Consider the following 13,837-nt stretch of genomic DNA (forward strand, 5'->3'; position numbering starts at 1 on the left):
CTCGCTTGGATGATGAACGAAAACACGGTGTGGAAACTAGATTGTCTCAAATCCGACATTTGTCAGACAAAATAATGTCGCCTACTTGTCTATGATAAGACCTATATAGCTTTGGAGCGCCACTGGATTATTATTATTTTTTAATATAATTAAAAAACCTGGAATTTATAATTTTCTAATTATATTAAACAATAATTCAAATCAATTTTTGTTTTGGTTTTTTCTATTTTTTTATAACTAACTTTTTGTTTGGTTTGTTAAGTAATTTTTTAATATTTGTATGATCTCTTCGTGTATGTCATGTTTGCCTATATGTGCTTGTCACATTATGTATACAGTAGCTTGCACAATAAAAAAAACAATATTAAAATTTAACAAAACAAAAAAAAACAATGAAATAACAAATGTTTGTATTACACACCGTAATAATGTGGCCCTGTCGCGCCAGTCCGCATTACGTCTGTGTGTCCTGGCCACTCCACTGGCTGCTAGTACGACCAGACCGACAACCAGAAACACTTTTGATCCCGGTTTTGAATACCACATCAATTGGACACCATACGCAGTTATTATTACACTTCCAACACTGTGACAAAATCGAAATAGATTAACATTTAAGGAAATAAATGTATAACAAAAGAAAAATAAAGCCTATTAAACAGTAATTATCTGTATTTTATAACATATTATAACATTCTTATAACATTCGTATTTTCTTTTGTATCGTCACTAAACGCTTAAACCATATTCGTTAGCCAAATTAGTATGAATGTTGTATCACTTTTTAAAGCATATTATAACAATAGGAACCAATAATATCTAGATGATACAAAAGTTTGATGTACATTATAAAAATATTCGTTATTTTATTAAATTTGCCAGAAGATTTTTCTCAATCATGCTCAGTGAAGTTTTCGTTAAGAATTCGATTTAAGTGAGCCGTTCTAACGAACGAGTATTATATAAGGAGTATTTTATTACTTTACCCTCGGGGGGTAAATTTTTACCCTAGTAACAAGATACCTCATTAGTTTAACAAGTCGTAAATATGCTCTCATTATATAATGAATTTTCCGTTTATCCTCACAAAAAAAACAAATATATTCTTTGAAATAAATATTTTTCGTAGCACATCTGTCTACAATGCAAAAGGCTTTGCGTGTAAACAGGTAAACACAAATATGCATCACAATTCAAATTGTCACACGAATAATGAATGTTATTACTAGTGAAACAATTTTTCTACTGAACTGATTCCAGAGATTAATTCCTACAAACATATCATAAGAAGCAAAACATTCTTCCACTATTATATGAAAGACAATAAATGTTACAAATACTTTTTATTGTTTTTTTAATAATATTCATTATTCTTGCGAAAAAACTAAGATGCCTTAATAAACAAAAAAAATGATAGTTATAGCAGATTTAGATTTATTATAGAGATTTACAGTAAAGATCAATTACCTTGGTATGTAAAGTACACGTTCTGCGATGACAAATCCAACGGTGACCAACAAATTACTGGCAGGCAAGAAAGGTATGACCAGAAAAAGGAGACCCACGAAGACTGGGCAGTGTCTTTGTACCTGGGACAAAATGAATTATTAAATACATAAAACTTATATGAATAGAAGAAACGATTGGATTGTAGACATTTTCATTACATATATTAAATATATTTGTTTTGTTAGAGAACCTATTTTTGATTCGATTTTCAATCTCATACCTCCATATCTGTAAAGCACCGATAACAGAGTAGAAGAAGAGTGCCCAATGCAGCACAAGTAAGTAGGTTCCGAGGATCCCAGCTGCTGGTGATCAGAGGCACAGAGCCCATCTGCCAATCATGACTCAGGGTCCAGGGACACAAAAGTAGCCACCAATTGAAGGCAGCCAGGTAGCAGAATGTCATTAATCTGTAAGATAAAAGTTATTTGAGCGGTCTTGAAATATTTTAGAATAGTACGAAAAAACGGATAAAATTCAGTTCTAGATATCAATTAACTTGAGCGAAATAAATTTGGCATTAAATGGCGTGTTGTCAATGGTATACGAAAATTAAAATAAAACATCTTTGACGAAATAAAAATATATATTGTCTTAAACAGGTTCACAAATAGCCTTCTGAAAGATGTTTGTAAATAATCTAACATAGCATTTATATCCGTTAATTTTTTATTTAAATTAAGATAAATAAATAATGTAAAGAGATATCGAGCGAACTTCTGGACACCATATGAACGATGATAATGTTTGCATTGCCTCTGCAAGTTTACACAATGCAAGTATTGAAGGAGACCTGTAAGATAGCCTTCTATTGAAGATCGGACATATTCAGTAATACAATCTACAGTGAAAATTTGACTTTCATTTGGCAGATGACTATAAATATATATAGATGTTATACATTGTTATATACTATATATACTAAACTGAAATACTACATTAGTAAAACAAGTACTGTAACTAAATAAAACTTTAGACGGATAAAGAAGAATTAGGTTAGTTTATTTCACGTTTATTTAGCCCAAAAGTACTCAATTCGACGAAGTACAACAATACTTGGTATATTTCTTTCATTAGGAGAATTCTGAGAACTTTTTGAAATTAGCATAATGTTACTTGTAGCCTCTAGACCTTTTAAATTTATATAATATTTTGGATGAACAAAAATGATATTACTTTCATAAAGAAAAAGTGCCATAACATGTTAATATGCGAAGACATTATAACTTATTTTATCCAAGAGATTTGCAAAGCGACGCTTATTATAGCTAATAAGTCGTACGGTATGCGAAACACAATGCTCGTACAACGCACGAATGTGTTTGCGGCTATTACAGATTAGCCATTTCTACTTATTGTAGAAATAACCATCTTCTATTACAACGTAATCATATTAATGTGAATGTGTAGGTAATATTGTCACACAGCTGCGTATTTTGAATTTCGAACCACGCGTTCGTTATTAAACCAGAGAATTGATATAAATTGTTTGTATTTTTGTACCAAAACCATAGTTACTGATTTGATATTCACAAACAAATTCTATGATAAATTATGTAATACTGATGCATTAACCGAATCACGCAACCCGTATAAAAACAACATAAAAGTGTTTTAGCTCTTCTGCATTAAAATAAATCAAAGTTCAAAATAAGTGTAATGATTTTGTTTATTAAATATTAAATAATATTTTAATCGTCATCATACTCAACAGCCTTGCTTGATTGACGCATACGGCAGCAAAAATAGAGGTTTTATATGAAAACTCTTTTCATAGAGTATAATAAACCTAACAATACTCTAACATCATATGAACATCTTCAAAATTTCCTCAATACAACCTTTCATGTATTAACGTTGAATCGTATTATATTACAAGATTTTCAAAAGGGTTATAGAAATTTTGAATTTTCATTCAAGTTCATTGACGGTAACGCAAACTTTGCCCGGTTCACAATAGAAAACAAATTTTGGGGCGAGTTAGAAGTTGGCAGCATCACAATAGAGGTGAAATTAGTGCCAAGTTAGGATACGGAGGATTTAATACCTAAACAACAAAATAAAATAAATAAAACAGCTTTTTATTTCGGAGAGTTCCTTTTTCTTACAATAATTGCAATCAATTAAAAGGCCGGCAACGCACTCGCGAGCCCTCTGGCATTGAGAGTGTCCATGGGCGGCGGTATCACTTAACATCAGGACAGCCTCCTGTCCATTTGCCCCGTTCTATAAAAAAAATTAAAATCAAACTTAAGGGCGTTTGCAGACCCCACTCTTGATTAAACCTTGTCGACAACTAGTTTTATTTCCTCTTCCCATCTCTCGTACTGTCGAATTGGTACCAACTCAATATAGTTCTACTCTACTTCTAATCTCGTATTATCTTTACTATTATTATAAAGAGTAAATTGGTGTTTTTGGAACGAACACAAAATAGAACTACTTGACTGATTTCATATGTTCTTTCATCATAAAATGATCATCATATTTATGTTAATTTTCATTTTAAATCATGTCACAGAGCACTATTATTAACATTATCTTAATATTTTAGGAGTGATTTAACCAATTTATTTGAATAGTATGCTGAATAATAAAATCTATGATTAATCGTGGTTAGGTCAATTATAATAATACCACAGCTTATAATTAATATCAATAATTACTTCGTAAGCTGTCTACTCATCGGATTATAACCACGAATCTCAGTTCAATCTATCGATCCATGGGTCTATTGATATCATGATACATTCAACATGATATTCATGACATGGTGGTTGATGACATTTTCCTTTGAATTATTGTATGTAGAGGGAGGATAAAACTTGCTGAGTTTCTTGTTATTGCAAATATTTCGTCGTTATTGCAAGTAATTAAGAAACATACTTCCTTCGGTGATTAAATATTTGTTCGGCACGATATGACTATACTAAAGATATCCCTCCTTATTAATTTCTTAATTACAAACAATTATTAAAATATGAATATTTGACAGGCCAGTCTAAAAGCTTCCCGTCATATAATATGTATGTAATCCTGCATGATAATTTATTTTAGTATGTTTTGATGTCCGTGTAGCCTTTTATAAAATACCCTTCTTTATTTATTGAAGTGCTTTCTTACCCACGGAAGTGTGGGATGACAAAACATTTTAACTCTTACCGAACAAAGAAGCTCGGGTGGAACGCTGTAGGATTGTCCTGGGGCGAGAAAACGGGCCACGTCCCGTGCAACAGAGCGAGACGAACACTGATCAGCAATGCGAGGGACACGACGACTTTAATTGTTCTTATTGACAACCCTGCACACTTCTTCTCTATTTTCATCGAGCATATTGACCTAGAAAGATATTAAACATCTGTTAATTAAAAATAATTATCTTATCAAGCAAACAAAAAGCAAAACTATTCCTATACACACACAAAAATATAACCATGTATCGTATGTGAGTTTTATAAATTTCCGTTATCCCATGTTATCAATATCGTTCTTTTATTTATTTATTTAAGTCTATCATAAAGGTAAGATTCTTAGCGATAGAGTGTGGTTTACAGTAAAATATGTTTACTACAAACACGTTATGTATATACTTATATATTTTTCATTGCTCATAGATATATAAATGCTTTCAAAATATATTTACATTTTATATCCTTACCAAATTTAACAATATGTAATTATGAACATTTCAACTTTTAATAGTCATAAAATAGACTGTGCGGAAATACAAATTACAATAGTAAATCAATGAAATGTGAAGTAATAATTGTATTTCGAATTGCATCTGTTATTTATGGTATGAGGTGCAAAAAGGCATTTATTGTCGCATTAGCATAATAACTTGTGAGCGAATTAATAAAATTCTTGGCGTAGCAATAAAGAAAGGTCCCGTGTCGCTAATGGAACATAAAGCATATTTTCGCGCATGTTTTTGGTATTTTTCTTAACTTGCCAATCAAGATTAACCAACAGTGCCCTATGCATGAAAGTAGGCAATATTATATATATTAACATAATTCGGCAAAACAGCTGTTGGGTTAGTGGCTTAAGCGTGCCTTTCAAAATCGTGTGTTCAAATTACCGCTGTCCCCCATTGGATTTAGCCAAATTTTATACAACATAAAGAAACAGATGCAATCTACGGTCACTGTAAATTACAATATAGGGTTGTAGTGCTGGATTATTTTTGAGGGGACAACGTCTATAATTCGATGGAACCGGCTACACGCACGAAAAAATGTGTTGCGGCGTTACCTAACTCTGAGGCGTTCCACTTAGGGCTTGAAGTGCAAGCGAGAGTGCGGAACGAGCGACAAAGAGGCACAATCGGCTTCCGTTCGGCAGCGTTTGACATCTGTCTCCATTCTACTTGAGTGAGATTGACACAATTGTATTTATGCGTACTAATAAAAGTACCTAACTTGATCAATTCAATTGTGATTTCCATTTACCTCCTTCTCTATATCTATACAAAATATCTATCAAACAAAATTAATTTTCTTTTGAAAAATGCAACCATTCCATCAGTATTCTCTTATGACGTTGTCACGTTCAACTATAAACACTACTCAACTTCTACAACACTAGTAAACCGACTTTACAGACAACCGATTTTTATTATAAATCACTCAAAATAAGTTTTTTTAATCACCTTCTTTACATATCTGTATAGAATCGCTCTAATTAAAAGAATAACAATCAGTGATATTGTACTGTGTAATGGAAGTTCTATTTTGTCTCTCCAACTTGTATTAATGATGTGATGAAAAGAGACACCTTAATTTAGTTTTTATGAATAAGTCAGTAACAATGCATCGCAGAGTAATGCATGCTCTATATTCAACTACATATTTAAAATATTGTTTTGAGTAAATCAGATATTTATTTTCTTAACCTTTTAAGAATAACACAATTTTATACTAAGGCTAAACCGTAGTCAACTATACTTTGCTTTAAGATTAATAAATAATTCAAAATAAATCGATTCATACGGATTTATTTGTGTTACTACGTTAAAATCTGTTCTAACAACATGGACTTCTCATCTATGGTCGTAAGAAACGATATTCGTAACAACCGATCACGTTGTTATTATGAACCTACTGCAATAGAATTCAGCCAGGACCTATATTTTGGTCAATATAACCAGTATGTTGTTCTAAAGTCTAAATGATGTCGTCGTAAACAGTTTTCAATATATTACAAAATAATATACTTAAATGTTGTACATAAATCATGTACAAAACAAATATTACACTCATAGTCATTTTCTCGTGTGAAGGAATTATACCAATCATGACATAGGGATGTTATAATTATCTTCTTGCTTATAAAGGAAATTGGGAAAGAGACTAAATTTATATTTAATCATACGTAATTAGAAGGGCTCTGTACAGTGTAATGTAATGCTTTAATTGCACTAAATAACACGTTGATGCCAAAAGTCCTTCGTTCTCGAAAAAATTGTTTTGTAAGGCATAGAAAGTGAGACCTGCTTTATAGAAAAATTATTCAACGGTTTTCCTACACTGGAGCTTATAAACTAAGAAGAACATATATGAGTGTGTAAACGTATTGAAAGCCTCGTACAACAAACTTACTTCCGTACAAAAGGCCAGCACCTGTAGAAGTCAATGGCCAGGTTGAGAAGTAATATTGTAACACCTGTCTCCTTAGCCAACATACTTAGAGCTCCTAGCACCACACTTAAACACACACTCTTCTTGCTACTAGTAGGTCTGTAACAATTAGTAACTGTTCAATTTTACACAGAAGTTTACTCACATAATCTCATTAACTATTAACGCGGAAAAATGCTAAGGAAAATAAATTCACAAGATTTATTGTAAGAGTTATAGTTTAATGCAATTATTATTACATTTAACAATAACTAAAACATGTATTATAAGTATATTATTTTATCTTTAAGCCTTTTTTTAAAAATTTAGAAAAATTTAATCAATGAATAAAAGAGTTTAAATTGAATTCAATTCAATTCCAACATTCGACTTCCATTCAATATGAACAAATTATAAATGATTGTAATGGACTTTTACAAGTTAACAGTCTACCATTTATTGTTATTATCGCCGGAATGGGAGTGGTGAAATCACTTAAATGTATTTCGATTGAATTTTACAATGAATTTAGGATTTCAACTGAAATGGAACAAACAATTTCATTTCGATCGAACAATATACGTTCAAACGCATCAGTTTTTTTTTTAAAGTATTATCTTAGTGGCAAAGCGGTTCTTAGGAGTAATTTGCATTTGAATCATGGCATCTATGGGTTTTTTTTCCTTCACATAAATGTCATTAACATTTTACTCACCTATGATATACTAACAAAGATGATAGAAAGAAGATACAGGCCAGTACATCCGCTCTGCCAACGACACCTGCTACCTATAAAACAAAATAAGGAAGACAATATTTATTTTAAACACAATTACATACTTTGCTTCGTATGTTATTGATAATTCTCTAGAAAATTTGCTTAATTCTCTAGAAAATAGCTCTGTATTCCAAACCAAAATGATTTATTTGCCCGGAGTCGAATCCAAACCTATAACACCATATTATTCGCAACCCATGCGGCAATTAAAATATAATATATTTTTTTTAATTACTTTGAAATTTTGAAAAATATGTATGTTAAATATTTTGTATCATAATAATAATACCAAGGCACATCATTGTTAAATCACACCATTTTCGGCTTAGAAGGAAAATGAGCAGTCGGGTCACTCAAAAGACCTCTAATCTATGACACTTGCAGGAGATTTAAATACGTTGTCACCCGATAAAGATGATTGTGGACTATGTGCTTTTTGTATCTGTAGACACACCATCTGCGTTGGTAAATAATTTCTAAAACTACATCTTACCGCTTCTGTATGTATAGGATGTACAGCGAATAATAAAGCAGCAAGTGCAGCAAATGGTCGCTGCAATCGCGCTATGGTAACACACGTACGAGCTACGAGGGCGCTGCAAGCCGCATGTAGAACCACATTACTTGCATGCCACCACCAAGGTCTTAGCCCCGCTAACGCGTAGTTTAACCTGCAAGCGAAAAAACGTCTGGTTTACACGAGTGCAAATATGTGGGACTCGCCACTGTGCATACCCACTAAAACGTTAAGTGTAACCTATTGTGGATGCATCAAGTGTGTTTGTTTTGTGTTTTATTTTTGACTTTGTTTTTATTGTAAGGATGTTTCTGTTTGGTTTCCGAATAAATAAATAAATAAATACATAAATAAACCCCTCGGAGCCACCAACAATCGCCAGAGGCAGGACACGGTAACAGCTTAGCCTTGTCCGCATCCAGCCACGATAATCGATATACTGTTTCAAGCTGGCGACGAAGGCTTGAGACGAAGTTGTATAGATAATAAAGTCTTGTTTATTTTTGTGTTAATTGAAACACTACACGCTAATAGCTGATTTTTATTAACTACCCTCAACTACACATCAATTTTAAATATTCATATCATACCCACTAAGACGGGTGACTTACTTTACTTATAGTGTTTTAATTATATGGCTAACCGAACGCGAATGCTTCGTAGAATATTATGATCTAGACGTTGATGTCAGTCTGTTACTTAAATTTTTCGTAACCTTTCAACATTGTCGGATACTTCTTCTGCCGCAATTTAATCGTCATTTCCACTGTCATCTCACATCTTAATAAACGATTCCTGACACATGGATTTCGTATGCCACATATACGATATTTTATTAAATCTACTACGACGAGAGAAAATTAGAAATTCTTGTTTAATAAACGCGAAGCCATAATATTTTGCCTTGAAAAGCGTGCGAGTAAAAAAATTGTATCTTGTATGTATAATATGTCGAGTCTATTTTTTACAAAGGTAAAGGTTTAATAAAGTATTACGGACCCATTAAATGAATAAACTGGATTTTGTATGCACTTCCAATGCCTTAATAAGACATCGTTGTCTCCACCGTTTCCATCGGCCGGACTAACTGGGTCACCCCCTATATTTTCGATGCTTGTCGCGCGTGACCCTTTTTATTGGGTAATTTTAAAACTGATGCACCGATAATTGTATTGAAATAACACTTTTGAGTGTGTAATAGACAGCTCTCATGTATAGAAGACTTTATAGGTTAAAACTTTTTAAATGACGCCACATGTCATGTTCTTTATGATTTATTTTACGATTATATCAGTTGTTATTTTTTAAATTTAATTAGGTACATCAAAAATATGTTTGGATTTGTACATAAAAAATAATAAATCAGTGGCGCTACAACCTCTTTTAGGTCCTGGCCTCAGATTTTTGAATCTGTTTCATTACCATTTTTAAATCCTGAGACATGTCGTCGACTTTTTAGGTCTAAGACATGTCGGTTTCTTCACGATGTTTTTCTTCAGCGTTCGAGAAAATGTTAAATGCGCACATAGAAAGAACGTCCATTGGTGCACAGCCCGGGTTCGAACCTACGACCTCAAGTGTGAGAGTCGCATGCTGAAGCCACTAGGCCAACACTGATTGGATTTGTATATAATACAAAAGTTAAGTATATATATGTATATAGCAGTTTTAGGTGACAGTTTAATCCTTATTAAGTAGTTTAGTTTAAATTAATTTAAAAAAAAATTTAAATAAAAAGTTATGCCAAGAAAACGTAAACCTAAATATTAAATAGCTAAATATATAATAACCTAAATATATAAGAACCTTGCCTAAAGGGCAAACTTTAAGGTTAGTTATTAGGTATATTTTTATGTATTAGCATGAATTTTATTAATTCCGGACTAAACTTTAAAATATTTAATGGATTATTGGAGGTGCTAAATATGTATGGATTTTTAATAGATAATTAAAATAGTTCTTGAATAAACTAGTAGTAAGGAATTCACTTTCAACTGCCTATTTCTCTATCTTCCTATAAATCTCGACTGTAAAAGTCATGTCCACATCGTATAGCTAACATAATAACCTGAATATTACTTTGGAATATAGAAATAAAGAAAATTTTCTTAAAATAAAGAAAAGAAAAAGTAAACCATGAGGGCGAAATAAAGTGCAGAATGAACGTAGAATTTTATAAGATATTTTCCACCTAGCGATGTAAATTGTGAGAAAAAGGTCTTCTTACTGCGTAGTTTACTTACGCGAAATAACTTACATATACGTTATGTGAGCTTTTAATACACGTTAAATACTTTTATATAAAACAAATTATGAAGAATGTTTAATTATTGTAATCTACATTTATTTAACGACGAAAATTATTCCAAGAAGTTTATAAAATTCTACGACGATACTTATGAATATAGTTGTTACTTTGCATTTTTTGTATGTTCTCTATTAGATTCAAATAAACCTAGTGCCAAAAATATTATATTAAAACTAGAGCTTTATATAAAACAAACTATTAGTTAATGAATGTTTTATTAGCAAATTGCACGCTTTCGTTTTAATATCTTAAATCTTAATACGAGCAATTCTTGTATGTATATTTGGAATCTCGGAATCGGCTCCAACGATTTTCATGAAATTTACGGGGGGTTTCGGAGGCGATAAATCATCTAGCTACAATTTCTAGAAAATGTCATTTTATTCGCGATTTATCGACTTTAACATAGAATTGCTCGTTAAAAGATGTCAGTCAAATAAAAACTTAAATATGAATAAAATAATCTTTATTCAATAATTGTTCATATTCATATTTCATCATTTTATTAGTATGTAATTCGTACTTAAATATAATATCCAAAAAACACAATTTATAAAAAAAATACTGAGCAAAGCTCGGTATTCCTGGTACTAATAGTATAAAAGGATGATAATTGCATTTAAATTTCATAACGATTAAAAGCAAATGTGTGTAAAGTTATGATAGGCATTTACATTTGAATATCGGTATTATTTAGATAGTATGACAATCAGACATGCGACTTTGAATTGCCATAATGCACGGCACGATAGGACAATTTTTTTTCGATATTAATGGTTTAGAACTGACAGCTAGTTTGTGGTCTGGTCACGCGAGGTTCGCGGAAGCATGTAATGGTTGACAGTTAACTGATTTTCGCATTTTGCCAACCGATTGAATAAATATATTATAAAGTTCGAAGTATGGCGCCGCTTCGAATATTATTTAATATTGATTAATAGCTCAGCATTGTCCAGGGATAATTCATATTTTTAAATAGTGCTAGCAGTATTGGTCCAGTGCTCTCAACGCGCGATTTTCAAATCTCAGCTGTGCTCCAATGGACTTTTCTACGTACTATCTCGTGCAGATTAAAATAAAACTGAAGGAACCAAAATGTCATTGAATTGGAGAGAGTGAAAAAAGTATAGAATTTTAATATATTGCATTCATTTGTCATTTGTTTTTTTGAATTGGCGACAAATTTAGAACTATTGTTACATATGAAAATGAACCTAACGTGAGAAAATTCTCGGTCAATGATATATTATGACTTTTATTGTGGGCTTACTCAACAACAATGCTATACGGGCAAACCTAGGCATTGGTATGAGTCAAGTTCAAAACATATTACACGTACATTTAGGCGTCAGTAAGTTTAGTACCAAATGGATTCCCCATACCTTAACTGACCACCAGAAACACTTCGCAGTTGCATAGTTACTAAACAAAGTAACCAGAAGTTGCAAACAATTGTCATCCCTAGGGTTGACCCGGGTATTACTTTGAGTAGCAGTAGCTGATTACCCAAAATATTTTCCATATATATATATTTAAATGCCTCAACAAGTCTATTTGTACAGATTGTGTATGAAAAACATTACAATCGATTCCACGATTTCTTTCAATATTTCAAGTAAAGATCTTGTCACATACAACTCTAAAAGCCTTCAAACCTAAGCTTCGTAAAAATAAACTGGGAACAAGGTATGAGAAAAGATAAAAGAGTGTTGATTGGTACGAGATATCTGGCACGAAGCTATTAAAAAGCAATCAAGCATCGTGTTCGACGTGTCCTCGGACGATATGAAACTTCGATGAGCGCCACAGATTATTTACACAGGACACGAGTAGGTACTTTATTTTCTTTGCCACTTAAACCCAGTATCGCTGTAAAAGCGATTTAATAAATCTCTTAAATGATAAAACGGTCCAGTCAACAATCCTCTATGACGTATGACGTAGACGCACAGGTATATTTCAGTCAAGTTTAATTTTTTATGTACATACATATGGCTCAAACAGGCGAAAGAATAGTAGTACCTAGGAAAAGTGCCTTAATATTCCCAGTGGAAGCTTTGGAGTTACGGGTTGAATATCGTATTTTGCCTTGACGTAAAGTGATAAAACTCAGCTGTAGGATTTCAAACAACTTTCCACGTTAGACGAAAAATATTAACGATAAATAATTAGTAAAATATCAGGAATTCTACTCAAACTTAGACGAACCATCTGTATTACCGCAGGAATTATTAAGTGCAAATGGCCACTCTGTACGATCACACACGGTCTATCCTATCAAAGGCCGCTTGATTGCGTTTTAATAGCTTCTTGCCAGCGTATTATACCTTTACTATATACCTATGTTTTGTAACTTTTTAAGTGACAAAAGTATCATACATTCAAAAAAGTTTTAATGAAATGTTGAGGATTTTTTGTTACTAAAAACAAATCACATGTGTGTAATCAAGTGTTCATAATCTATGTTTTTATAGTCAAGGCTGTTTGTGGGGAAAAAGTTTTTTTTCAAGGGTTTTTACATCCGAATCCGATCCGATTACAAGATAGATTGGCGTATTAAAGAAAATAGGATTGCAGCGATCGCATTTCACCACCTTCTCTTCATCTTTGGCGCAAAGATTCAAGGGAATTTGCACGACTGAAATTCCCTTGAAAACAGTGCGTAAATCTATAGATTTGTGGCTAAACAGATTAAAGGCTTGTATAAAAGCCAAAGTTTAAACCTTAAATTATGTAAGAAGAATTAAGTAAGAAAGAGAAATTATACTAACATAGATTAAACTACATGAACTAACACTAAAATAAATTGTAAGAAGTGTAAACTTTAAATACTGGAAATAAAAGGTTTTTTATTTTTATTTATTTTATTTTATATAAAAGCCAAAGGTGGCCATTTTGAATAGAATTTAGAATTTATGATAAATATTTTGGTATAAATTTTAATAGTATTACATTTCTTTAAAAAAATGTATTTTCATTTGTAACGGAACGGCTGGACTAGGTATATGCCTCAACATTCCGCTTAAAGATAGACGTAGCTTGGTTCATGTAACATACGTAGTCATCCTTCAGTATCTATATGTAGTAAGCTTATGCTACGCCGCACC

The 13,837-nt window shown here is 32.1% G+C and overlaps 1 protein-coding gene across 2 annotated transcripts in view; it reads right to left on the minus strand.

Moving 5' to 3' along the window:
• Positions 1-13,837, minus strand: part of LOC110999360 (protein O-mannosyl-transferase TMTC1-like) — a 108,833-nt gene that overhangs the window by 8,210 nt on the left and 86,786 nt on the right. Inside the window, exons 3-9 of one of the 2 annotated variants that reach the window (XM_045632089.1) lie at positions 8,399-8,576; positions 7,843-7,916; positions 7,110-7,238; positions 4,672-4,848; positions 1,730-1,919; positions 1,468-1,589; positions 422-586 (exon numbers count right to left, since the gene is read on the minus strand). In XM_045632089.1, coding sequence (XP_045488045.1) covers positions 422-586; positions 1,468-1,589; positions 1,730-1,919; positions 4,672-4,848; positions 7,110-7,238; positions 7,843-7,916; positions 8,399-8,576 — 1,035 coding nt within the window. Of the gene's footprint in view, positions 1-421; positions 587-1,467; positions 1,590-1,729; positions 1,920-4,671; positions 4,849-7,109; positions 7,248-7,842; positions 7,917-8,398; positions 8,577-13,837 lie in introns of both variants that reach the window. The other variant, XM_022268375.2, reaches the window with a different exon arrangement.

This window comes from Pieris rapae, chromosome 18, assembly GCF_905147795.1.
Source record: "Pieris rapae chromosome 18, ilPieRapa1.1, whole genome shotgun sequence".
NCBI lineage: Eukaryota > Metazoa > Arthropoda > Insecta > Lepidoptera > Pieridae > Pieris > Pieris rapae.